This window comes from Aulonocara stuartgranti (genome assembly GCF_965226115.1).
Source record: "Aulonocara stuartgranti genome assembly, chromosome: 3".
In the NCBI taxonomy this organism is placed as follows: domain Eukaryota; kingdom Metazoa; phylum Chordata; class Actinopteri; order Cichliformes; family Cichlidae; genus Aulonocara; species Aulonocara stuartgranti.
Window position 1 is genome coordinate 419,193 of NC_138941.1, and position 25,808 is coordinate 445,000.

At 40.5% G+C, this 25,808-nt stretch overlaps 2 protein-coding genes across 6 annotated transcripts in view; both read left to right on the top strand.

The window, feature by feature from the left end:
* The first annotated feature begins 332 nt into the window (after positions 1-332).
* The window catches only part of LOC309702191 (protein NLRC3-like), a 90,340-nt gene continuing 64,864 nt past the window's right edge, over positions 333-25,808 (top strand). The window contains exons 1-6 of one of the 5 annotated variants that reach the window (XM_082526691.1): positions 333-608; positions 7,726-7,874; positions 8,011-8,261; positions 8,900-8,941; positions 12,383-12,532; positions 12,704-14,501. In XM_082526691.1, the coding sequence (XP_082382817.1) occupies positions 8,018-8,261; positions 8,900-8,941; positions 12,383-12,532; positions 12,704-14,501 (2,234 nt within the window). In that variant the 5' untranslated portion in view covers positions 333-608; positions 7,726-7,874; positions 8,011-8,017. Of the gene's footprint in view, positions 609-4,989; positions 5,001-6,653; positions 6,760-7,725; positions 7,875-8,010; positions 8,262-8,899; positions 8,942-12,382; positions 12,533-12,703; positions 14,502-25,808 lie in introns of those variants that run through there. The other 4 variants (XM_082526693.1, XM_082526692.1, XM_082526694.1 and 1 more) reach the window with 4 other exon arrangements.
* Positions 15,470-25,808, top strand: part of LOC309696956 (stonustoxin subunit beta-like) — a gene marked incomplete at its 5' end in the record, with an annotated part of 14,655 nt that continues 4,316 nt past the window's right edge. The window contains one exon of the mRNA XM_082518511.1: positions 15,470-15,480. Coding sequence (XP_082374637.1) covers positions 15,470-15,480 — 11 coding nt within the window. The remainder of the gene's footprint in view (positions 15,481-25,808) is intronic.

Below are 25,808 nucleotides of genomic sequence, written 5' to 3' on the forward strand. Positions count from 1 at the left end.
TCTCAAACCTCAGCTGTTGCATTCTCCACAACTGTTACTCCACCACGTCCACGTTGGTCAACGATGCATGAAGGGACTCGCCCGGTGGCGCCAGTGTCCGGCAGCCTCGCCTCTGTCAGTGCGCCCCAGGGCAGCCGTGGCTACAATGTAGCTGCCATCACCAGTGTGTGAATGTGTGTGTGAATGGGTGGATGACTGAATGTAGAGTAAAGCGCTATACAAATGCAGGCCATTTACCATTTAAGTCGTGTGGAAATGCGGAGAGTCTGTGAGCTGCATTCACAAACAGGTTGGATCACTCTGAATGACAATGATTAGAGGAGGGTCTTCCATCAGTACCAAGCTCTGCTGATTTTCATTAATAAAACTTAAACCTGCTCAGTGAAAAACAGAGTGAAATCAGACAAGACTGAGTCCACTTTTAACTTTGTTTCGTCAGATTTAACAGGAACTCATCTGAAGATCAGCCTCCTCCCTGTACGGGGAAAATTCCTATCAAGTCTCCACCTGTCCTGCTTCAGGTGAAGCCCCGCCTCCTTCCAGGAATCACCTGTGTGTCTGTGTTTAGTGTGCAGCTGTGCAGCTTGTTGTTGGTGTGTGAAGAAGCTGTAAGTTTGCTCTGTTTCCTCCTTTAACAGTTTGTCTTTAGGAACTTTATGAGCAGATCAGGAAGTGAGACGTTTGTATTTACATAAAATAAAACCAATGAGATGATTTGATGATTGGCTGAATCCACTCTGGTTATCAGTCAGTAACTCTGCACTCAAACATTTGTCTTTGATAAACAGTTTAAAACGATCTGAATGAAACTTTGGATCCAACATCACTGGTGGAACAATGATCGTCCCTTTAACTGGAAACAGATGAAACCAGTTTGTTCTTCAGAAGCCGACATTCAGGTTTTACTGAGTGACGTCAAAACAACATGAAGCTGCTCCAGCTCAGTTCAGGGTCACTGCAAACAGAGATAATCAGAAGTAAATACAGACTCTCTCACACACCATCAATATTTAAGGATGTTTTCACTGCGGTTTAAATCCTACATATACTTGATGTTGATGCAGGAGTAAAGCCTCTCAGAATCAAACACATTTAAGCCTCTGTGACTCAGGACTGTGTGAAGTGCACAATCGAACACTTTTTAATCTGTTTCAAGTTAAACACAATGAAGTGTTCAAAGGAAAAACATGTTACTATGTGAATCCTGCTTGATGGACCAGAGCAGAGCCTCCCTCTGTGCTCTGTTCATCACTCTGTCAGTCTGAGTTATTCATGAAGCACAAGCAGCTGATGATAAGCTGGTTAATGTTGGCACACACACACACTGTGACACTGTCAGACATGAGGAAGTGTGCAGGTAAACTCTGCTCAGAAATGACAATGAGGAGGTACACAGACTGATGGAGCTCATAGAGTGAGACGTTTATTTTACATGAAGTAAACCTGATGTATGATCTGATCTGTAGATCAAACTGATGTGTTTAATAACCTGTTGTTTAGGGCTGGGCGATATGGCCTCAAATCCATATCACGATATATTCTTCTGTATAACATATTTTCCACACTTAAAATCCTTTAATTTCCTCAAAAATCGAGAGTGTGCCTTATGTATGAATTCTGGTTGTGCTTACTGACCTCGAACCGATTTTGGCTGCAGAAATCTGTTAAAAATGTTTTAGTACAACTTTGGTAAGCAGCACTGCTTGATGGATCGTCAGAGCATTACGGCTGCCGTAGGGAGGAGCTTCACGGAGTAATCTGGGTCCAAAACTCCGACAGCTTCAGGTCCCAAAGTCAAACGAACACAAAGAGTTAAAAATGGTCTAAATTCTTTCATCTTTAATTAAATCATCAGCGTTGCTGCTTTACCAGGTGTAACAATTAAGTTTAACATCCAGGTAGGGCTGCTCAATTAATGGAATTTTAATCTCGATTACGATCTGGGCTTTCAACGATCATTAAAAATGACTGAGCCGTTTATTAGCCCCTCCCTCGTGCTTTACTCTCGCGCTGCTCCGTGTGGCAAATCGAGCGCACCTCTCTGCATTTCGAACACGTGTCACAACAATTAAGAGCAGCGGCCTCCAACCTTTTTTGCTCCACGGACCAGTTTATGCCGGACAATATTTTCACGGGCCGGCCATTAAGGTGTCGCGGATAAATACAACAAAATAAAACTAGTGCCGGTACCGAAAAAAAGAATTTATTCATAACACACGTGAAAAGACCCAGGAAAACCAAGTCAACGATAAAAACGATAACAAAATAACATGGAAAACCGATAAAAACCCTGAAAACTATACATTTCACACCTGAGCCTCAACTCTCGCGGCCCGGTACCAAACGACTCACCGACCGGGACCGGTCCGAGGCCCGGGGGTTGGGGACCGCTGATTAAGAGGACCTGAGGGAAGCTTGGAAAGCTAAACAGAAGTTATTTGGAGAGGAGAGTGACTGCTGTTGGTTGAACAGAGAGGTAAAAAACTTCAGTGGTTTGGAAACATGGGTTCAGTCAGACGTGGATCAAGTAGACTGTGTGTAAACTTTGCTACGGTGTCATAGCTGCACCACAGAGCAACACTGCAAAGTTCACTAAACATAGATGTTTACATTTTTCATTTATTTTTTTATATTGCAAACATTTGCACTGTTATCAGTATTTGCACACTATTTAATATTATTTTTTGACAACCTTTAAAGTCATTATTCAACACATTGTTATTGTTAAATAAATATTGTCAAATAATTGAGATCTCAATTTCAATGAAAATAACCGTGATTATCATTTTTGCCATAATCGAGCAGCCCTACATCCAGGCATCCATGAAAACAGAATTTATTCAATTTAACGGAGTTAGAAGTTAACAGGAAGTTAGCTCGCTAGCTTCCACCTAAACATTTCATAGCATATTCTGACTGAGAGATTTTTGAAACTAATTCAAACGTACAGCTCTGCTATCACTTCCAACATAAATGAAGACTAAACAGCAGTGGCGTTTGCAGGGTTACTGAAGTTGGACTACCTGGTATATAATGTTGTGCTACATGACTGCTAGCGACACAGCTATGTTAGCATAACATTAGCACAGTGAAGCTGGAGGATGAATGCTAACTTTTTGGCTTTCGCCATATTTCAATAGTGCTTCATCTCTTTGTTATGACTGTCGCCCGCCATAATTGCAGATGATAATTGTTGTAGCTGCTGCGATGCTTTCGACCAAAACAGGCGCAGCTTGATGACATCATCAACAGTGTGACAGGATGTTGGCTGCTCTATTTGCACATGCTCAGTGTGACAGGATGGTGGCTGCTGTGTTTGCACATGCTCAGTGTGACAGGATGGTGGCTGCTGTGTTTGCACATGCTCAGTGTGACAGGATGTTGACTGCTCTGTTTGCACATGCTCAGTGTGACAGGATGTTGGCTGCTGTGTTTGCACATGCTCAGTGTGACAGGATGTTGGCTGCTCTGTTTGCACATGCTCAGTGTGACAGGATGTTGGCCGCTGTGTTTGCACATGCTCAGTGTGACAGGATGTTGGCTGCTGTGAAAGCTGAATGCTCTGTGGTTAGAAGTGATGTCACACATTAGGATAACTGTGCTCGCTCTCTGTCAGAGTAACAGAGAGCGAGCAATTTGACCACATGACCCTCAGTACACAGCATGATGTGCGCTGTAAACAGGAAGTAGAGGAGCAGGACTGAGGTAAACCTCTGAGGGATCAAACTGAGACTGAGCTCCAGATGTTTCCACATGTTTCTGCTCTGCGTGTGTTTGATGATTATTTCAGGTATAGATGATGGAATATGGCCAGTCTGATGTGAGCCTGCTTCTCTGACAGCTCCTCACCTCTCTGTGCTGCCCCCTGCTGGCTCTGATCATTACTGACTGAGTCCTTGCTGCCACTTTATTAGGTACAGCTTGCTAACACAGGCTCAGACCTGCTTTGCCTTCAGAGCTGAGCCTTAAATCTTCATGGCTCAGATTCAGCAAAGTGCTGGAAACATCCCTCAGAGTCATGTGATCAGTGACGTCTGCTTTCAGCACTGACAGATAGACAGGATATATAATAATAATAATCAAATGCTGATTTTTTTTCAGCCCTTTGTCTGAATGCTAATCCAGCTGTGTGTGTTTGTAATGACAGTAAATAAATGTCAGACTTACAGCTCCTGCTTTACTGCATTAAAGTGATCAGATGAGTTCAGCACTTTGACATGGATGGTAGTGAAAGCAGGAAATGACAAATGTAGCACAGCAGCAGCGTTTAACAGAAACTCTGGGATGAACATCATTCATAGAACAGCTTCCAGCTTCTTTTGCTCGGCTACAGTTTGGATGGATTTGCATTTAAAGATGCAACAAGACTAAAATGGTTAGGGTCAGGAGGTCAAAGGTCAGAGCTCCTGTGGGTCTGAGGGCGGCCTCACGCTGGAGAAGGATGAAGGAGTCTGACCTGAGCCAGTGTTTGACATGAACACATCAGCACTGCTGTCAGTGAGCCTAACGACAGCCGTTAGCATCATTTCAGTGTTTCAGTCATAAAAACACTTCCTGTCTCTGTGGTGGTTACAGTGACATCATGCAGTTTGTGCTTTGACCTCCAGAGGGCGACAAATCAGCACAGACAGAGAGCTCCATTCAAACTTTGCTGCCATCAGGAATAATTCTTCAAATATAATCATCAGTGTTTGAGCAGTTATGATATCAGGGACAATCTAGACATGTGTGACAATACTGAACATGTCACATGACACACCTCAAACATCATGTGATCCACTCTCAGTCTGCACTTTCATTCATGACTTCAACAGGTTGAAATGAGCTTTGAAGAAACATCAGTGAAATAAATCTTTCATGGATTCATGTGAGCAGCAGATGAACTTTGTACCAACAACATCTTCAATAACAGAGTCTGAATGAAGCTCAGGTGTTGATGCTGCTCACTGATTGGACGCTTGGTTTCAGCTCTGCTCTCAGTCTTTACTGCACAGGTGAAGGTAGAAAGTGTGACTGGATCTATAGACTGGAAACAGAGAAACATGCTGAACATTTGAAGCTTTGCAGCAGAAATGTTCATGTTACAGATTAGAGATGGACCGATCCGATATTACGTATCGGTATCGGTCCGATACTGACCTAAATTACTGGATCGGATATCGGAGAAAAATAAAAAATGTAATCCGATCCATTAAATATCACGAAAGCACCTCACAAAAGTTGCAACACGCCGTAACTCACCTCAGAACGTTAGCACGTCGGAGCAGTATGCATCACGTGATAGAGCGGCTGTGGCATGCCGGACCTGTCGGTGGTCTGGATAGCATGTGGAGCTTCGCTAGCAACCCGGCATTTCATCTCCGACAAAGTTATCCCGAGAGAAGTAAAGCAAGTGTGTAAGTCCATCTCTGAATGTTTGTAAAGCATTCCTGCGTTAAGCTTAACGAGCGACTGCCTCTCTCTCTCGCTCTCCTGCGGCTACTTCAATCATGAAACTGCTTAATGATCAGCTGATCGGCTTTTCTGTCTCGAGTCCGTCTCTCTTGTTTGTTTTTGGCCCACTTTGCACCAGAAAGAGGAAACCAGCGGCTGAACAACAGCAGAACGTTTAAGCTTGATCAGCTGTTGTTAGAATTTATTTAATATTACTTTCTACTCCAGGATCTTTTTCTACGTAGCTGACGGCTGTAACTGTGCAGGGGCGGATCTAGCAAAGTTTAGCCAGGGGGGCCGATAGGGCATGAACAGGGAAAAGGGGGCACAAAGACATACTTTTCTTTCTTATTCTCATTTAAAATGTCGAGCTTTTAATAAATAATTATCTGACACCCAAAGTTTTAATTTGATGTAAAATGAATAGAAGTCAATTACTGTATATAGTAACTATTAAGTCTAATATATATACCCTAGTAAGCTATAGTACTTTTTCCTTTGGGAAGGTACCATCTGTGCAGTCTGCAATTTTGTTGAAGAAAGATGTTGAATCTATTTAATATTTCTTGAAAAATAATTGATTTCTGTGCATTTTTTTTCACACTGCATCAAATTAAGGTTGATTACGTCGATTAAGCATCATGAGGTGGCGCGTGAGGGGTGGTTCCCTATTTTTTATTTATTTATTTTTGTTGTTGCTGGGAGTTGGAACCCTATTAGTTAGGTTGCTTAATATTTACGCTAAGTACTCTTTAAAATACCAGAATAGGGAGGATGGTGTAGGTCTAAGTTTATTAGATTGATCAGTATTGCTGAACTATGAAATGTTTTTTTTGTATACAGGTATAACAGAATAGCTTTAGTGTAGTTGATGTTTTAAACTTGAGTATGAACTTGCAGACTTGCAAAATGCAGCAAGATATTTAAAAAACAGTTTTGTTGATTAAAAAACACTATATCGGATTCATATCGGTATCGGCAGATATCCAAATTTATGATATCGGTATCGGACATAAAAAAGTGGTATCGTGCCATCTCTATTACAAATACAGCAGAGCTGATCTGGGACCAGTGTGTTCACACCTGCAGCTACAACAAGGTTTCATGTCTCCACACGTCAGCATGTGAACTTTACTCTGACTCAGTCTGAGCAGTCAGACGGCATATTTTTAAAGTTAACACATCAGCACACACAGAGCTGAGCCCCTCCCACCTGTGCTGAGTTTCAGGTGGAGCCCCGCCTCCTTCCAGGAAGCAGCTCACCTGTGTGTCCGTGTTTAGTGTCCAGGTGTGGAGTGGAGCTTGTTGTTGGTGTGTGAAGAAACTGTAAGTTTGCTTTGTTTCCTCCTTTAACAGTTTGTCTTTAGGAACTTTACTGTTTGTTCAGCTCGTGTTTGATTTCTTCACACAACAAACTGTGTGTGTTTGTATTTCCGGTCTCTCCATTAAAGTCAGTGTGTAATGTTTCCTGGCTAACATCAGCTGTGTGCAGCTTAGTTCAGCACAAATCTGCCGCTCCATAGTTCACGGTAACGGACTCACAGCTGGACCAACGAGGCCGAGTGTGTCCGCCACTCTGAGCTACGTTCGTGTTTGTGTACTTGTAGTTTGTACTTTGAGTTCACTCAGAGCCCACAGAGGACGCAGCGTACGTGATGACGTCACAGCCCTTTACCTCCTTTACTGTCACTGTGATTAATATTTACACACGAGACACCTGCAGAGCTCTGACGCTAAGCTAGCACACAGCATGCTAACGCTAAGCTAACGCTAAGCTAACGCTAAGCTAACACTAAGAGTTCTTACAGACACGAGTTAAAAAGCTGCTTTTAGTTTGTGATCAGAGTCCAGGACTGAGAGCAGCAGCAGAGCTGATGGATGATGAATTACTGGATGGAAGAAGCTTCTCATTAGCAGTGAATCAGTGTGTGTGCAGTTCTCTGCAAACTCAGCAGCAAGAATTAGTGTGAAGCTTTAACTCTGCTGATCCTCTTTGAATCCTGGATCAGCTGAAATGTTTAAAATGTTGTTCACACGTGTTGGACTGACTGAAGCTTCCAGTCACAGTGAATCAGTGTGTGTCCGTGAATGCATCGTGTGTGCTTCAGGCTCCATCTAGTGGACTGATAGCAGAGCAGCTGATGGCAGCTTCCTCTGCCTCACACTGCTGTCTGACTGCATCCAGCTGACACTGAGATGAAGCAGGAAAGAAGCAGCTGATATTTGGACAGCACACATGATGAAAGGAGGATTTCAGCTGATGTGCACATGAATGATTTGTTTCCTCTGCAGGTAGAAAGTGTGTGTGAGCTGATGTGAATTCTTTGGGTGAATTCTGAGCTTTTTGTGGATACGTGTCCATATTTGCATTAAAGACCTGAGAGCTGGAGGGTTAAACGGCAGTTCACCCCCTTTGTACTGGGGGCGCTGGAGCTCAAGAGGTAAAAGGAGACATTATGGCTCAATAAAAGCTCTGAGAACAAAACCTGAACTCAAACTGCTCAAACTCTAAATATTCTAAATAAGTAAATACATTGGACATGTGATGAGATTCATGTTCTCTCTCATGTTTTACAGTTGAAAGATGGAAAAATCTGTTGAGGAGCAGTTGCTGAACAGGCTGGAAGATTTGGGAGAAGAGGAGCTGAAACTTTTCCACTGGTACCTGGAAAAAGGACCCGGAGGTGATTTCACAACCATCAAAAAGAGCCGACTGGAGAACGCAAGGAAGGATGGACGTCATGGAACAGTGGATCTTATGGTGGAGACATACACTACTCGCCATGTAATGGAGGTGGCAGAGTTGATTTTAAAGAAGATGAATGAAGGTCAGTCAGAGAAAAAAGACATGACTCAGTGCAGTATCAGGACAACACTGTCACAGTTTATGGATGGAAAACTGAGGCTGTTTTAGTCTGAACTTTCAATTGTGTGTCTTTTCTCTTCTAAATTTGTTTGAGTACAAATATTATATTTAGACATCTTGATGCATGCTCAATCATGCAGGTAAGTAAATCTCCAAAAGTTGTTTTTGTTTTTTCATCTGAATGTAGCGTTTTCAGTGGGAGAAACGTTTCGTACATCTGTCACCATCTTACATGCTGTGATTGCAGCCATTCCCCAACTCTCTGTGAATGGGACTCATGGTTATTGATCAGTGGTTGTTGATCAGTGGTCATGAGATTTTGCTTAATTACGATGAAGAAACTGACCTCCCAGCCCATTGTTCCTTCAGTGGGCTGGTTTCAGTCAATATCCAAATGTACAGTTTATAAGATTGAAACCTGCAGTCAGCTGAGACTGAAGAAGTCACTTGGGTGAGTGACGACACGTTTCTCCCAGAAAACACTACGTCCAGATGAACAGAATCAACTTTTGGAGATTATATTTAGAGTATTTTGAAGCCATGCAGGTCTTCATTGTTAAACAAACAGTTCCTTATTCATGGTGCACTTTACTCCAACAGGGAAACCCTCAGCCCAGGCATCTTCATCCTGTTTATCACAAGGTAATAATTCCTTAGTTTGTCTCAGGAGCCATTGGTAAGGTAGAAACACATGAAGCCTGCACTGACCAATAGGAACTCAGGTTGTTTCCATGTGGTATCTCTGTATCCTCAGCTCTGCAGTGTAACTAAGCTCTGAGCCCCAGTTAATGAACAGTTGCCCATAAGTACAGTATAACAGCAGTTACCTACCTACTATCTTTATTTATAATACACTTCAAAACAGCCATAGGTGACACAAAGTGCTGTACATTGATACTAAATAATAACAATACATGTGATATAAAAAACAATAAAAAAGGTCAAATAACTAAAACAGACCGAGTCTCAGTGGGTCAGAAAGAATAAAATGGGTTTTAAGATGTGTTTTTGAAGTGGACAGTGAAGGGGGCTCTCTAACATGTAACGGCAAGTTAGTCCATAACTTATGAACAATGATAGAGAAGGCTATCTGAGTGAGCTGGTCAGCTGACTGATGAGGTGTGTAGGCATGAAGAAGGCAGCGCAAGACTGTGAAAAATGTAAAACTAAACACAACAATTTAAAAATGAACTCTAAAATATACAGGCTGCCAGTGGAGCGAGGCTAAGACAGGGGTAACATGCTCTCTTTTATAGGTTCTTCATGCAGCGGTGTTTTGAACCAGCTGAGCATGCGAGAGTAATGACTGACTCCCACATAAAGTCAATCACAGTAGTCCAGATGGGATGAAATAAAAGTATGGATCACTGTTTCAAAGTGCTGCCTAGAAACCACATGTTGTATTGTGTGTGTGACAAATAAAATTGTTGAATTTGAAAGAAAACATTTCACTGCTGTCAGTTGCCTAAAATAAAAAACGCTATACTTTGAAAAACTAGACAACAATTATAATTTACTTTCCAGTTTAAAATCACTGTCCAAATTAAACCCAAGGTCGGTAATAATTAGGGGTGGGTTTTTATAATCGATTTATCGATTAAAATCGATTCTGGCTTGGATAACGTGAAATCGATTCATTAAAATCCTGAATCGATTTTTTAAATCTAAATTTATTTTGCCCGAAACGCCAGAATCTCAGGTGAAACCTCACAAAATTTCAACAACCACCAAACAGCTAAGACAGTAAATGAGAGCAGGAACACGGATTCTGCACAAAGACCTAAACACACAGCGCGGACCAGAATCAGTGAGATGTCGCCTTTCTGACCTGACGGCACGGACACGGTCGGGGCTGAAAGCCGACAGCTCGCTGATTCTGAGGTGTCGGCGGGTCCGCGCTTTGTGTTCACGCCCTTTTGGTGCTGATTCTAAAGCTGTTAGTTTGATCTCTCTCCAAACAATACTGACCGAACCAGCAGCAACATAAACATCATTATATCAGTAAGGAAGCTGACTAAATATTAACTGATAATTTATGGCAAAGGGGTGGGATTAAATAAGTGTTTACTTCTTCCCACTCCCTTTCAACATATAAATTAATCAGAACGTTTTTTTGTATGTATTTTGTATAGTATTTTTTTCTCTCTTATTTTCATTTCTAAATGTACCTGTATATTGTTCACATGTTGCAATAAATTACCAACCAATCAATCAACCAATCAATCAACCAATCAATCAATCAATCAATCAATCAATCAATCAACCAACCAACCAACCAACCAACCAACCAACCAACCAATCAATCAATCAACCAATCAATCATCATGAATTCCCTCTGACTTTTACTGTTTTGCTTCCACCACAATAAAATCACACTTCATGCACAGCTCTCTCTCTCTCTGTACTTCAAGAACAGTTTCCCATCTAAAAATCTGTTTTCTGCATTATTCGCTTGCTTGTTACGCACAAGTCTACCGTTGTTTACATGCTGTCTGCTGCTGTTTTTTTTTCCTTCTACATTCTTCCGAAAAGAAAACCTAATTTCTGCCGTTCAATACTGAACAAATTTAAACTTTTTAAAATTATTCAAAACGCTCAGCCGTGTCTCTAATAAAGCCGCTGTAACATCAGAGGTAACGTTCATATGTTGATTAATGGTTTTCTTTTGTTTTTGATGTACTGCAGAATATCTTTATAAAATCCCAGGCCTGGAAAATCACCTTCATGTTTTTCTGTGTTTTATCTTCAGCTACTTTGACACAAAGGCATCTGTTGTGATGCTCACACCTTTGATAAAGTCTTGCGTGTGTCAGCTTCCTTTTTATAGATACAAAAATATGTAAATGTACGGATTTCTGACTGTCAAAATTTCCCAGATTCAATTCGAATCGAATTGAAGTGAATCGAATTAAATCGAGTCGTGGATCGAATCGATTCGGGACCTTGTGAATCGGTATCTTCCCAAAGCAACAAAAAAGGACTCATATGGGCCACTAGGCCCAAACATTATCACCTCTGTTTTGTTGCTGTGAGTGTTCTGGGAGAGTAGAAAAGCAGTATATATCAATCAGTCCATTTAAAATGTAAAGAAAGGGGGGGGGAAATAGCGATGGTCCTAAAATTAACCCCCTGGTAGGCCACATGTCCAACAAGCAGCAGAAAAATCAGAACTAAGAAGGTTCAAAGAGAAAGCTCTCTCTGCCAGATAATACCTAAAGCATTTAAGTTCAGTGCCACTAATGCCCACTAGGACATTTAATCAAGATATTAGAATATTGTGGGCTACTGTTTCAAAGGCAGCGGTCAATTCAATCAAAACCAAAACAATGTGGTTCTGGTTTTGCACTTCTAGGTACTTGTTTTGATGGTTTATTGTTTTAGTTTCAGTTTTGAGTTTTAAATTAAATGTAATCTTCATTAAGCTTTAGGCGGTCCCCCTGTCTCATACTTCCTATATTAATTAATTTATTTTAACTTCTGTCTACCTGCTACCGACTTTTTGTCTAGTTTGGTTTTTATTTTTGACTGTTGATGATTACATTTACCTATTTATCATCCACTTTATCATTCCCGGTCAACCCTTAGTGCATAAGTACTCCTGACTTGTATATACTGGTATAATTATAAATTTTAATTCTTCTTGTTGTTTTTAGAGGTTTTTATCTAACAATATAAAGTTCCTTCAAGTGGCAGTTGTTGTAATTTGGGGATATAATTTGTAATTATAATTAATGTAATTTATGTCAAACATGTTTTCTTTCTTTCTTTTCTTTTTGCTAATTAGTTGATTTATTCTTGCCTCAGACGATGTTTTGCTAAAATAAAAAATAAACAGGGCTTTGATGTCTACAAACTGGTTAAATATACAGAAAAACATTACTTTAACACCCATGTACTTAGTTAAAATTTCTCATGAAGTAACTTAAACATCTGACATGATGTGATGGTGAATTATTAATAAATACAAAAAAGGCTTCAGTTACACATGATGCTGAAAAAAAAGACACACACAAAAAACAAACCATGCAACAGCTTAATAATGCTGTGATGGATCTGTTATTATGTTTTTGTTTGTTTTTCTAGAGTCATATCAAAAGTGTGAGCCTAAACTCGATTCAAAACAAATGAAAAAGTTCAACTATAATAATTCAAGCAAGGAGTCATTTGTGAAGATCACAGCAAACATCCTGAAGAGAATGAAGCTGAATAAGCAGGCTGATCATCTACTGAGCAGTAAGAAGATATCTATAAATAATATCAGCTAATGGAAAAACTAAAATTTCATAATGTTGCAAGAACTTGACCTGATTCTTCACAAGCACTTAATTTGGGCAGGAAAGAAATGGTCATGTACCCTTGATAAGTACTTAAATTCAATATATATATTTTTCTTTATTTCTAAAGGAACTCCCAGTGGACGTTGTCAGCGTAACCTTAAATCCACCCTGAAGAAGAAGTTCCAGTGTGTGTTTGAGGGCATCGCTAAAGCAGGAAACCCAACCCTCCTGAATCAGATCTACACAGAGCTCTACATCACAGAGGGAGGGACTGCAGAGGTCAATGATGAACATGAGGTCAGACAGATTGAAACAGCATCCAGGAAACCACACAGACCAGAAACAACAATCAAACAAGAAGACATCTTTAAAGCCTCACCTGGAAGAGATGAACCAATCAGAACAGTGCTGACAAAGGGAGTGGCTGGCATTGGGAAAACAGTCTTAACACAGAAATACAGCCTGGACTGGGCTGAAGACAAAGCCAACCAGGACATCCAGTTCATATTTCCATTCACTTTCAGAGAGCTGAATGTGCTGAAAGAGGAAAAGTTCAGCTTGGTGGGACTTGTTCATCACTTCTTTACTGAAACCAAAGAAGCAGGAATCTGCAGCTTTGAAGACTTCCAGGTTGTGTTCATCTTTGATGGTCTGGATGAGTGTCGACTTCCTCTGGACTTCCACAAAACTACAATCCTAACTGACCCTAGAAAGTCCACCTCAGTGGATGTGCTGCTGATAAACCTCATCAGGGGGAAACTGCTTCCCTCTGCTCACCTCTGGATAACCACACGACCTGCAGCAGCCAATCAGATCCCTCCTGACTGTGTTGGCATGGTGACAGAGGTCAGAGGGTTCACTGACCCACAGAAGGAGGAGTACTTCAGGAAGAGATTCAGAGATGAGGAGCAGGCCAGCAGGATCATCTCCCACATCAAGACATCACGAAGCCTCCACATCATGTGTCACATCCCAGTCTTCTGCTGGATCACTGCTACAGTTCTGGAGGATGTGCTGGAAACCAGAGAGGGAGGACAGCTGCCCAAGACCCTGACTGAGATGTACATCCACTTCCTGGTGGTTCAGGCCAAAGTGAAGAAGGTCAAGTATGATGGAGGAGCTGAGACAGATCCACACTGGAGTCCAGAGAGCAGGAAGATGATTGAGTCTCTGGGAAAACTGGCTTTTGATCAGCTGCAGAAAGGAAACCTGATCTTCTATGAATCAGACCTGACAGAGTGTGGCATCGATATCAGAGCAGCCTCAGTGTACTCAGGAGTGTTCACACAGATCTTTAAAGAGGAGAGCGGACTGTACCAGGACAAGGTGTTCTGCTTCATCCATCTGAGTGTTCAGGAGTTTCTGGCTGCTCTTCATGTCCATCTGACCTTCATCAACTCTGGACTCAATCTGCTGGAACAACAACAAACAACATCCAAGAAGTCTAACACAGGAGAATCTGCAGAGAAACACTTCTACCAGAGTGCTGTGAACAAGGCCTTACAGAGTCCAAATGGACACCTGGACTTGTTCCTCCGCTTCCTCCTGGGTCTTTCACTGCAGACCAATCAGACTCTCCTACGAGCCCTGATGACACAGACAGGAAGTAGCTCACTGACCAATCAGGAAACAGTCCAGTACATCAAGAAGAAGCTCAGTGAGAATCTGTCTGCAGAGAAAAGCATCAATCTGATCCACTGTCTGAATGAACTGAATGATCGTTCTCTAGTGGAGGAGATCCAACAATACAGGACTTCAGGAAGTCTCTCCACAGGCAAACTGTCTCCTGCTCAGTGCTCAGCTCTGACCTTCATCTTACTGTCATCAGAAGAAGATCTGGATGAGTTTGACTTCAAGAAATACTCTGCTTCAGAGGAGGCTCTTCTGAGAATGCTGCCAGTGGTCAAAGCCTCCAACAAAGCTCTGTGAGTAAACATGTTGTCATCGCTTCATTGTTAAAATCATGGGAAATAAATCAGAAATGCTGAGTTCAAAGAGCACTGTAACATTTTTTAAAATAGTAAATTAAATGATCATCAGTCACTCGGTAAATATATGGTAGTTTTAATGTTTCACTCCAGCATTTCTAAAACACACTTTGTTCTGTAACTCTTATCAAAGGACAATCCAGACCCAGCCTATAAGAACATGAGCTCTGATGCTTCAGCCCCTCTGACAGGTTTATTATCCTCAGCTTGTTCATTTGTCTCCAACTCCAGGAGTTTGGTTGTTTTATTCTAAAGCACAAACTTCACCTGCCAGACTTCACCTACATCTTTTTCTGATGTTCATAATTTAAGTTCAAGTTTGTATCTCACTTTCAGTGCACACCCTCCCTTTTTAAATATAAATCTCTGCTGTGCTGTCATGTTTTCATCCTGTATGGAGGGAGAAACTCGGTCTTCATTACTGAAATTGCCTCTAAGGTCGTGTTTCTTGTCAGTAACCATATGTAACTGTAAGGCTTCCATAACCAGTGTTATCACAGAATTACAGTGGGTTCACTCTGGGTCCTCTACAGTTTCTTCCCACTGTCCACAGACATGCAGTTAGGTTACCTGGTGATCTAAACTTCATGCAGGTGTGAGTGAGAGTGGTTGTCTGTCCCTCTGTGGGCTTAGTGGAAGAGACTGGATGGATCTCTGCTTTGTCTTTGATATATGCTGACAGCAAACATTCTCCATGAAGTCTGCATTTCAGCTCATCTCCTTTATACACACCTTTAACAGGAAGAGTTTTATACAGCTAGTGTTTAAAATCAAGTGTTATTCACAATACACAGGTAATGAGCATGATTATTGAATTACTAAAATTTTCTAAAATAATTGTTTTAGTTAATATTGTATGACAGTGTACACAGAATTATTAGCTCAGTAGGCAGAGTGGTCGCCCCATGATCATAAGGTCAGGGGTCGAATCCACCGAATAGTTACCTTGTGGTACCCCTGAGCAAGGTACCATCAAGGTACCAATCATGTGCACTGGACTGGTAGCACTCATAGTCTCATAGGTTTAAATAATTTTTTTTTAAAAAGGGTTCAACATATAAACAAATTTAATTTGATCACATATATTGTTTGGGTTTTTTTGTTTTTGTTTTTTTCCTTTCTCTCACAGACTGAGCAGCTGTAACGTCTCAGAGAAAGGCTGTAAAAATTTGTTGTCAGTGGTCAGCTCCCAGTCCTGTAGTCTGAGAGAGCTGGACCTGAGTACCGACAGCCTGAAGGCTTCAGCAGTAAAGCTTCTGTCTGCTGCAGTGGAGAGTCCACATGCCAAACTGAATGTTCTGAGGTCAGATCAATTTGTATTATGTTTAGTTCTGTTTGTTTATGTGTTTGATGTTTGTTTTTGTTTATGTCTTTATCCAGTTATCCTTGTTTCATAGCATTTTTATTCATTTCAAAGTTAAACAGAAGTTTTACTAACCTGCTCAGCACAAGACAATAAGCTATTGCACCTTGATTACACTTTAACAACAATCTTTATTCATGTTTTTATCTTCAGACTTAACATCTGTGAACTCTCAGAGGAAAACTGTGAAGCTCTGTCCTCAGTTCTCAGCTCACAGTCCTCTAGTCTGACAGAGCTGGACCTGAGTATCAGAAAGCTGCAGGATTCAGGAGTGAAGCTTCTGTCTGCTGGACTACAACGTTTAAACTGTAAACTGAATACTCTGAGGTCAGATCAGAAAACATTTAGTTTTTAGAATTATTAATTAAAGTTCATACATATGATGTTGTATCTTAGTATGTTTATGTTTCCTTTAAAAATAGAAAGTCAACATTTAATGTTGTGAAATGTATTAACAAACTCTACATGAGTACTTGTTTTATAGATTGTCTTTTATTTTTCAGACTGAGTGGCTGTAACCTGTCAGAGAGAAGCTGTGAAGCTCTGTCCTCAGTCCTCAGCTCCCAGTCCTCCAGTCTGAGAGAGCTGGACCTGAGTAACTCTGACCTGCAGGATTCAGGAGTGAAGCTTCTGTCCGCTGGACTAAAGAGTTCACAGTGTGCAGTGGAAACTCTCAGGTCAGGATTCAAACTTTTCCACAGATGATCATTTGAAATGTGATTTATATTATTGTATAAACAGGTAACTTTTACAGCTGTCAAGTGAACTTTTATTCACATTTGAGTGGATAATTGGACTCTGAATTACTAAAAGTTGTTATAGTCATGTCTTTGTTTATTTAAAAAAAATACTTCATGTACTGCCTAATTTAAAGATTTAGGCTCCTTTGGGCCCATAATATATATATTTGATTTCTTTGTGAATGAAATTAGGAGGATATTGGCGACTGCTGATTGGCTCGCTGTTTGTTTTTTATTCACAGTACTTAATTTTAAAGGCTGATTTCTCAAAATGAGATGTTTATCTTTTCTTCTACAACACGTGGAGCCACCAAATCTTCTTGCTTGATTTATTCATTACAGTTTGATTTAAAGAATATTAGACTCGTAACATAATAAATATATTTATTTCACTTCTTCTTGAGAGAAAGAAAGGGATGACTGGGTGAGCTCCAGTGGTTCATCCCAGCAGAGAGAGCGGCACACTGGGCTGCAAATGATCACAGTAGTAATGGCCATAGTTTGATAAAACAGGCAGTCTTACCCTGTAGATAATACAGGGTTCTGGTGCCGATGTGGGGGAGGGGAGTCGCCCGGTACTAACTACATACTACTAACTACCTCATCCAGATGTCTTCCCTACTAAACCTGATAAGAAGTAACTGCAGTAGCCTTATAGGTCAAATCAGTTTCACCTGTTAAAGTTAGCTCCACTATTAATTAGGGGTGGGGGGAAAAAATCGATACTGTGTAGTATCGTGATATTTTGTTTGCTAATAATGTATCGATACAGGGACAGCAGAAATCGATATTTTGTTACAAACAATTTTTTCTCTGAAGTCAACATGCTCTGGAGTCAGAGCATGTTGACTTCAGAGCATGTTGATCCTTTTTCTGAGCAACAATCCTGACATTCCTTCACTGTCCAAATGTGTTTAACTTTTTTTTTGGCAGCAATAAACATGACAGTTTACTTATTTTAATTTAAGACATGTTTAATTTTAATTAAGTTTGAAACTTTTTTATTTAATGTAAAATTATATATTTTTTTTAATTTACTTTCAAATTCTTCAGTTGCTGAAGGGGCTGCATAGTTTTCATAAATTGCATAGTTCAGAATAGCTATAATTGTACCAGATGGTTGCATTCAGTTAAGTTGGACTAGACTGTAATACAAACCGTTCAGTTTGTCAACAATAAAACTGACTGAAATGAGAGAAAGACTGAGTGTGAGACTTTGATATTAGATAAAATGAATATTGATAAAGTTTACCTTTATGTGCAGAATTTAAATATCGCAAAATATTTTAAAAAATCGCAATAATATCGTATCGTGCGTTAAGTATTGTGATAATATCGTATCGCGAGTTGTATGGTGATTCCCACCTCTACTATTAATGGTGTCACTTGTTATTTCTGGGATGAGTTTAGTAGCCTGAACAGCTGCTTAAAGGAAAGTAATTAAATAATAAAAATAACCTAAGTCCGGGGGAACCTGCAAGAGCTGTTTGCACAAAGAATAATGCTCAGACTTTGAGGTTTTATCGTTTTACACAAGGTTTAAAAATGAATGTCCACAATTGAATTGCAGAAATTGTTATTGAGCTAATACTGATGTAGTTGTTATCTTTGGTAAGGAGAGATTGGAGGAAGGATGAGCACAGTCAGGCCTAAAGATGCTCTTAATAATAATAATGGATTGCATTTATATAGCGCTTTTCGAGACCCTCAAAGACCCTTTACAATCCCACTACAGGGAGTGCAGAATTATTAGGCAAGTTGTATTTTTGAGGAATAATTTTATTATTGAACAACAACCATGTTCTCAATGAACCCAAAAAACTCATTAATATCAAAGCTGAATGTTTTTGGAAGTAGTTTTTAGTTTGTTTTTAGTTTTAGCTATTTTAGGGGGATATCTGTGTGTGCAGGTGACTATTACTGTGCAGAATTATTAGGCAACTTAACAAAAAACAAATATATACCCATTTCAATTATTTATTTTTACCAGTGACACCAATATAACATCTCCACATTCACAAATATACATTTCTGACATTCAAAAACAAAACAAAAACAAATCAGCGACCAATATAGCCACCTTTCTTTGCAAGGACACTCAAAAGCCTGCCATCCATGGATTCTGTCAGTGTTTTGATCTGTTCACCATCAACATTGCGTGCAGCAGCAACCACAGCCTCCCAGACACTGTTCAGAGAGGAGTACTGTTTTCCCTCCTTGTAAATCTCACATTTGATGATGGACCACAGGTTCTCAATGGGGTTCAGATCAGGTGAACAAGGAGGCCATGTCATTAGTTTTTCTTCTTTTATACCCTTTCTTGCCAGCCACGCTGTGGAGTACTTGGACGCGTGTGATGGAGCATTGTCCTGCATGAAAATCATGTTTTTCTTGAAGGATGCAGACTTCTTCCTGTACCACTGCTTGAAGAAGGTGTCTTCCAGAAACTGGCAGTAGGACTGGGAGTTGAGCTTGACTCCATCCTCAACCCGAAAAGGCCCCACAAGCTCATCTTTGATGATACCAGCCCAAACCAGTACTCCACCTCCACCTTGCTGGCGTCTGAGTGGGACTGGAGCTCTCTGCCCTTTACCAATCCAGCCACGGGCCCATCCATCTGGCCCATCAAGACTCACTCTCATTTCATCAGTCCATAAAACCTTAGAAAAACCAGTCTTGAGATATTTCTTGGCCCAGTCTTGACGTTTCAGCTTGTGTGTCTTGTTCAGTGGTGGTCGTCTTTCAGCCTTTCTTACCTTGGCCATGTCTCTGAGTATTGCACACCTTGTGCTCTTGGGCACTCCAGTGATGTTGCAGCTCCAAAATATGGCCAAACTGGTGGCAAGTGGCATCTTGGCAGCTGCACGCTTGACTTTTCTCAGTTCATGGGCAGTTATTTTGTGCCTTGGTTTTTCCACACGCTTCTTGCGACCCTGTTGACTATTTTGAATGAAACGCTTGATTGTTCGATGATCACGCTTCAGAAGCTTTGCAATTTTGAGACTGCTGCATCCCTCTGCAAGATATCTCACTGTTTTTGACTTTTCTGAGCCTGTCAAGTCCTTCTTTTGACCCATTTTGCCAAAGGAAAGGACGTTGCCTAATAATTATGCACACCTGATATAGGGTGTTGATGTCATTAGACCACACCCCTTCTCATTACAGAGATGCACATCACCTAATATGCTTAATTGGTAGTAGGCTTTCGAGCCTATACAGCTTGGAGTAAGACAACATGCATGAAGAGGATGATGTGGACAAAATACTCATTTGCCTAATAATTCTGCACTCCCTGTATTCATTCACTCTCACATTCACACACTGGTGGAGGTAAGCTACAGTTGTAGTGGTAGGTTAGGTTTTGCCCAAGGACAAAATGACCAAGACAGAGAGAGCTGGCTCATCAGACAGACAAGCTCATCTTGTAACCTACTGGTTCGCTGGTCAGCACACCAGCTGACTAGCGAACCGGCTAACTAGCACACCAGCTAACTAGCACACCGGCTAAATAGCAAATCAGCTAACTAGCAGACCAGCTAACGGCAGCCACAAGCTGAAGGACGATTAAATGTAGTGGAGATATCAGAGATGACACTGGTGTGTCCGATTCACTCTTTAGCACTCTGGTCACTCCGGTGTGTCAGCCAGAACACCACTGAAGGCCAAATGATCCCAGCATGTGGAATAAAGAGCTTAAGGTTTGGTTTGAGACACTTTATTCTTTCACTGATTGATTCTTGCGGCTGTGATCATGTGTGTGGTTTTTTACAAAAAGGAAGTACACAATACAAATACATGACAAATAAGATGAATAGATAAGTTACATATCCAGTTATATGTACGTACATCAGTATAGCTAATATAGCCATATATAAGGACAAAGATCACAGTACTATAATGCAGTAATGTTAAACACAAAGGTGTATATCTACATAAATCTGTCCTATCAGTGATCAGGGTACTGTAGTATACTTCCACTACATAAACTATAGAAACTAAACGACATTAGTGTGACTTTAAGTTACCATCAGTACAGACGAACTGATGGTAGTTGTACAAAATAAAGGCATTGCAATTATTGTGAAGGGCTTCCGGTTAAACTAAGATCAGCTGATTACCTCATAACAAATTGTTTGCTATAGAACGCAGCTCCCACTCTTCATTAATATCATGTACTGTAACTCCCAAGTAACCATGGTTACCCAGCCACGCCCAGTAGTCTCCAGAGAGACCAACAGCTGGTGCACGGTGTAACGCCGTGGCTTTCATAGTCTCTCCTTTTTCTACAGCTCATGTGTTCTTCTTGTGATGGTGCGTCTTGAGGGAGGCTCATACATGCCGTCATTTGTTGATCCTAAGAACGTTCCTCAGACCGACTTCTTCAACAACACTAATCGGCCTGCAGTTTGTAGCTACTCACTTCACTGTGGTGTTTGTTAGCTTGTCTTTCTTTGGTTTTATCCTGACTCCTCCCACAAGCTGATCCTACGTAGTCTGCCCAAGCCTCCCACCTCTGTTTGTTTGGGTGGTTTGTTTGCTGCCATCAACAGCGTGTAATGCATTTAAGTGATACTTCAGACATGAAGTACTGCGACAATAAAAAACTCAACTTTGCTTAAAAATAACTTTAGTTGTATCAACACTGCCCTCTGGAATAATTAGACTTTGGTGACAAACTGATGTGATCTCCATGTTTCCTTTGTTGGACTGTGGGCGAGTGTCAGAACTGAATGTACTGAGTAACATGTGGAGTTTAAATATGTGTCAGTTCCAGTTTTAGAGCTCTAAAGTGCAGCTATCATGTTAGGAATATGTTAGGAATAGACAGGAACACTGAGCACACTGAGGTCAAATCTTTATTTATCCAGTTCATCTGTAGGCTGAGCTCAGTCCATCCATTTAGTGAAATGATGTTTAAAGGTCTCCTTGTTCTGTGAGCGTGCACAGATCCTGAAGCAGAAAGCCTGGGTTAACAGAGAAATGATCATCACTGTGATGATGCTCACCATCTCTGACTGGGATTTGAGGTTTTGTCAAAGCAGCAAAGAAAGCCTGGCTATGTTGGACTGGGTGTGGAAGCAGCTCCCAGTTTGAGTTCAGGAGACAGACACCCTCTCTACTTTGACGATCAGCTTCAAACTTTCCTTTTTGATAAAACTTATAGTTAGAGCTGGATCAGGTGACCCTGAACCATCACTTAGTTATGCTGCTATAGAGATGGATAACAGATGGATTGTTGTTTTGTGTGTCTGCAGTCTGTCAGGCTGTCTGATCACAGAGGAAGGCTGTACTTCTCTGGCCTCAGCTCTGACCTCCAACCCCTCCCATCTGAGAGAGCTGGACCTGAGCTACAATCATCCAGGTCTCTCAGGAATGAAGCTTCTGTCGGCTGGACTGAAGGATCCAGGCTGGAGACTGGACACTCTCAGGTATGGAGAGAATGTCTGATATAGGAGGAAGAGCTGGAATCATTTCCTGTGTCTTTCACTCACTTCCTGTTTGTTTCCTGCAGATGAGACATGAACAATCACACATGCAGGAATATTTTCAGGGACAGACACACTAGTCTAGCTGGATAGTACATGGATATTTATGTAGGGGGTCTTCAAGGAGTCTGTTTGCAGGAACATTAATGATAACTGATAAGTCATGTTGAGAGTTTCATTAAAAGTAGACTTACAGTTAGGTAATATTTGGACAGAGACAACATTTTGTAACTTTAGATACAAGTATCAGCCATGTGTGTGTTTCCCATGCTGTATGTCCACAGTCACAGTGACAGTCAGTGACACTGACAGAAGGATGAAACAAGGCTGTGAATCATTTCAGTCTGTGTGTGTGACAAAGAGGCAGACAGGAGCAGCTAACATTTGGAAATGGAAGCTTACTGGAAACACTACATTCATGGCTGAATTCACAATAGATTTGTTCTCAAGTGCACATTTAGCAGCTAATGCTAATACTGTTTTCCCTTTGCTTTCTACAGCAGCTATTGCTAAGTAGGCCACTTTGCTCCGCTAAGGATTTGTGTGACCATGATGGAGACTCTGATAAGCTAATGCTGCTAAGCTAATGCTGTTTATGGGCCCTGTTAGAATCAATATTTCATTCTCATTCTGTTGTTTGAGAACAATATTAACGTTTCACATCATTATAACACAAGAGAAAAGGGTATTGGCATTAGCTACTAGTGCTTATTCACCTCAAATTACCTTTAGCTGCTAATGGCAGCCTACTTAGCATTAACGCCTCACTAATATAATGCTAATTTACATCAAATTAGCATTAACTGCTCATATTGTTATAAGGAAAGAGAAAACGGTATTAGCATTTGCTGCTAATAATTATTCACCCCTAATTAGAATAAGCCGCTAAAAGCAGCCAACTTAGCATTAATTCCTCACTTTGTTGTTACCCAACGGAAAAGAGTATTAGTATTAGCTACTATCATTTTTAATAAGTAAGAGAAAACAGTATTAGCAGTAGCGCATAATGCTAATTCACGTCAACGTAGTATTAGTTAATAATGGCAGCCTACTTAGCATTAACTGCTCACTAATATAATGCTAATTCGCATCAAATTAGCATTAGCTGCTCAAGTTGTTATAAGGAAAAAGAGAAAACGGTATTAGTATTAGCTGCTAATAATTATTCACCCCTAATTAGAGTTAGCCCCTAATGGCAGCCTTCTTAGCATTAGCTGCTCATATTGTTATAATGCAAGGGAAAAGAGTTGGCAAAAACAGTGTTAGCATTAGTGGATAATGCTAATTCACCTAAATTAGCATTAGCTAATAATGGCTACGTACTTAGCATTACCTACTAATATTGATATAAAGCAAGAAAATATGGTATTAGCATTTGCTTCTAATGCTTTCTCATCTAAAATTAGAATTAGCCACTAATGGCATCCTATTTAGCATTAACTCTTCACATCGCAAGGGAAAAATTAGAATTCAATAAAAAAAAGTGTTCACATTAGCTACTTGTATTGTTAAAAAGTAAGAAAAAACATTGTTAGCATAAGGGGATAATGCTAATTCACCTCAAATTAGTATTAGCTAATAACGGCAACCTACATAGCATTAGCTGGTCACATTGTTATAAAGCAAGAAAATATGGTATTAGCATTATCTGCCAATTCCTATTCACCTAAAATTAGCATTACCTGCTAATGGCAGTCTACTTAGCATTAACTCCTCACTAATGTGATGCTAATTCACATTAAATTAGCTTTAGCATTAGCTGCTAGCATCAGCCTACCTAGCACTAGCTGCTCACATTGTTAAAAGGGAAGAGAATACGATATTAGCATTAGCTGGTAATATTTATTCACCCCTAATTAGAATTAGCCACTAATGGCAGCATACTTAGCGTTAACTCCTCACATCGTTGTAATGCAAATGAGGCTAACTTGCATTAAATTAGACTGCTGTTATTAGCTAATGCTATTTAGCAGTAGCTGCTCACATTGTTATAAAGCAAAGGAAAACGATATGAGCATTAGGTTCTAATGCGTATTTGCCTTAAATTAGACGTAGGTGCTAATGGCAGCCTACTTAGCATTAGCAGCTCAGATGTTATAATGCTAGGAAAAAGAGTGTTAGCATTAGCCGTTCACATTGTTATAAAGTTAAGGGAAATAGTGTTAGCATTAGCTACTCACATTTTTAAAAAAAGTAAGTGTTAGCATTAGTGCATATGCTAATTCATGTCAAATTAGCATTAGTTAATAATGGCAGCCTATTTAGCATTAGCAGATAATGTTGACCTTGGCCCACTGGAAAAGTTCAGAACTAAAGATTTAGGAGTGTTTCTCGATAGCTCTTTCTCGTTTGAGAAACAAATGAATTCTGTTATTAAAACCAGCTGTAAGGTTTATATTGTTGATTGTCATTTATGCTTAGAAATATTTACTCATATATGCTTAGAGTTGTATAATCGATTGCATAATGATAGAGGTTTGATCCTGAGTAGTCTGTAAAGACTCTGTGTGCCTTCCAGAGTGCTCTGGCTTGCACACACCACTTGGGGCCATGAGAGAGGTCGTACCCTCTCTTACTGATTTATGGTGTAGGACAGGGGTCTCAAACTCACTTTAGCTGGGGGCCGCTGCAGGCAGAGTCTGGGTGAGGCTGGGCCGCATTAGGTTTTCCACAAGAAAGGCATGGTTAAAAAATTCCAATCTTCTCAAATCTCTTTATTTTTATTTTTTAACACAAAATATGAAAAATGAATAAACAAATTAAGAATTAATAAGAAAATAAATCAATCTGTAAAACATAAATAAAATAATAATAAGATATTTTTAGTCAGTGAACTTGTGTGTATCTTTCAGTCTTCTATATCTGCTGTGTTTAGATTGAAATGTCTGTATTAACAGTTCTATAACCTTCTTCTGAACATGAATGGAACACTGTAGAAAATGAACTGTTCTTCTGAACATGGCTTCTCTTGCCTACTCCTTGCTGCTAGAGACCTGGCAGCGTTTCCTCTCGCATAGCCGAGCCAGATTTGGCCTGAGGGAGGAAGCAGTTGCGGCCCTCAGTATGTCTTGAAGATGATCATCCGTAAGTCTGGACCTGTACTTGGACTTATTGAAGTTCAAAGTGGAGAAGAGCTTTTGGCACAAGTATGTGCTACCAAAAAGGCACATGGTCCGCTTGAACATTCGGGAAAGCCGAGGGAAACTAGGGCTCAAGTCTCTCAAAAATTGTCCAAGCTTGTCTGCTTTTCCACTCACCTCCCTGAACTTTGCTTTGAGTTCAGAGTTGCACTGCAGCTCAATGAGCTCCATTTGAAGCACAGAAGGGGCATCTTGCACATCAAAGGAGAAGGGGTCCGCAAAAATGTGAAAGGTGGCTCTGTGTGTCTTGAAGTCAGCAAATCTGTGATCAAATTCCTCCTGTAGCCTCAAAATGACATCAACATACTCGTCAGCACTGAATGGTGTGCCTGCATCCACGAGTGCCTTGCATGCTGGGAAATGGCAAAGGTTTGTCTGAGAGAGCTGAGCTTTCCAGAGCGCCAGTTTTGTGGAGAATGCTCTCACGTTGTCATAGGCAGCACTGACAAGTTGCCCCTGGCCTTGTAACGTCTTGTTCAGTACATTAAGCTCATGTGTCATATCAACAAGAAAAG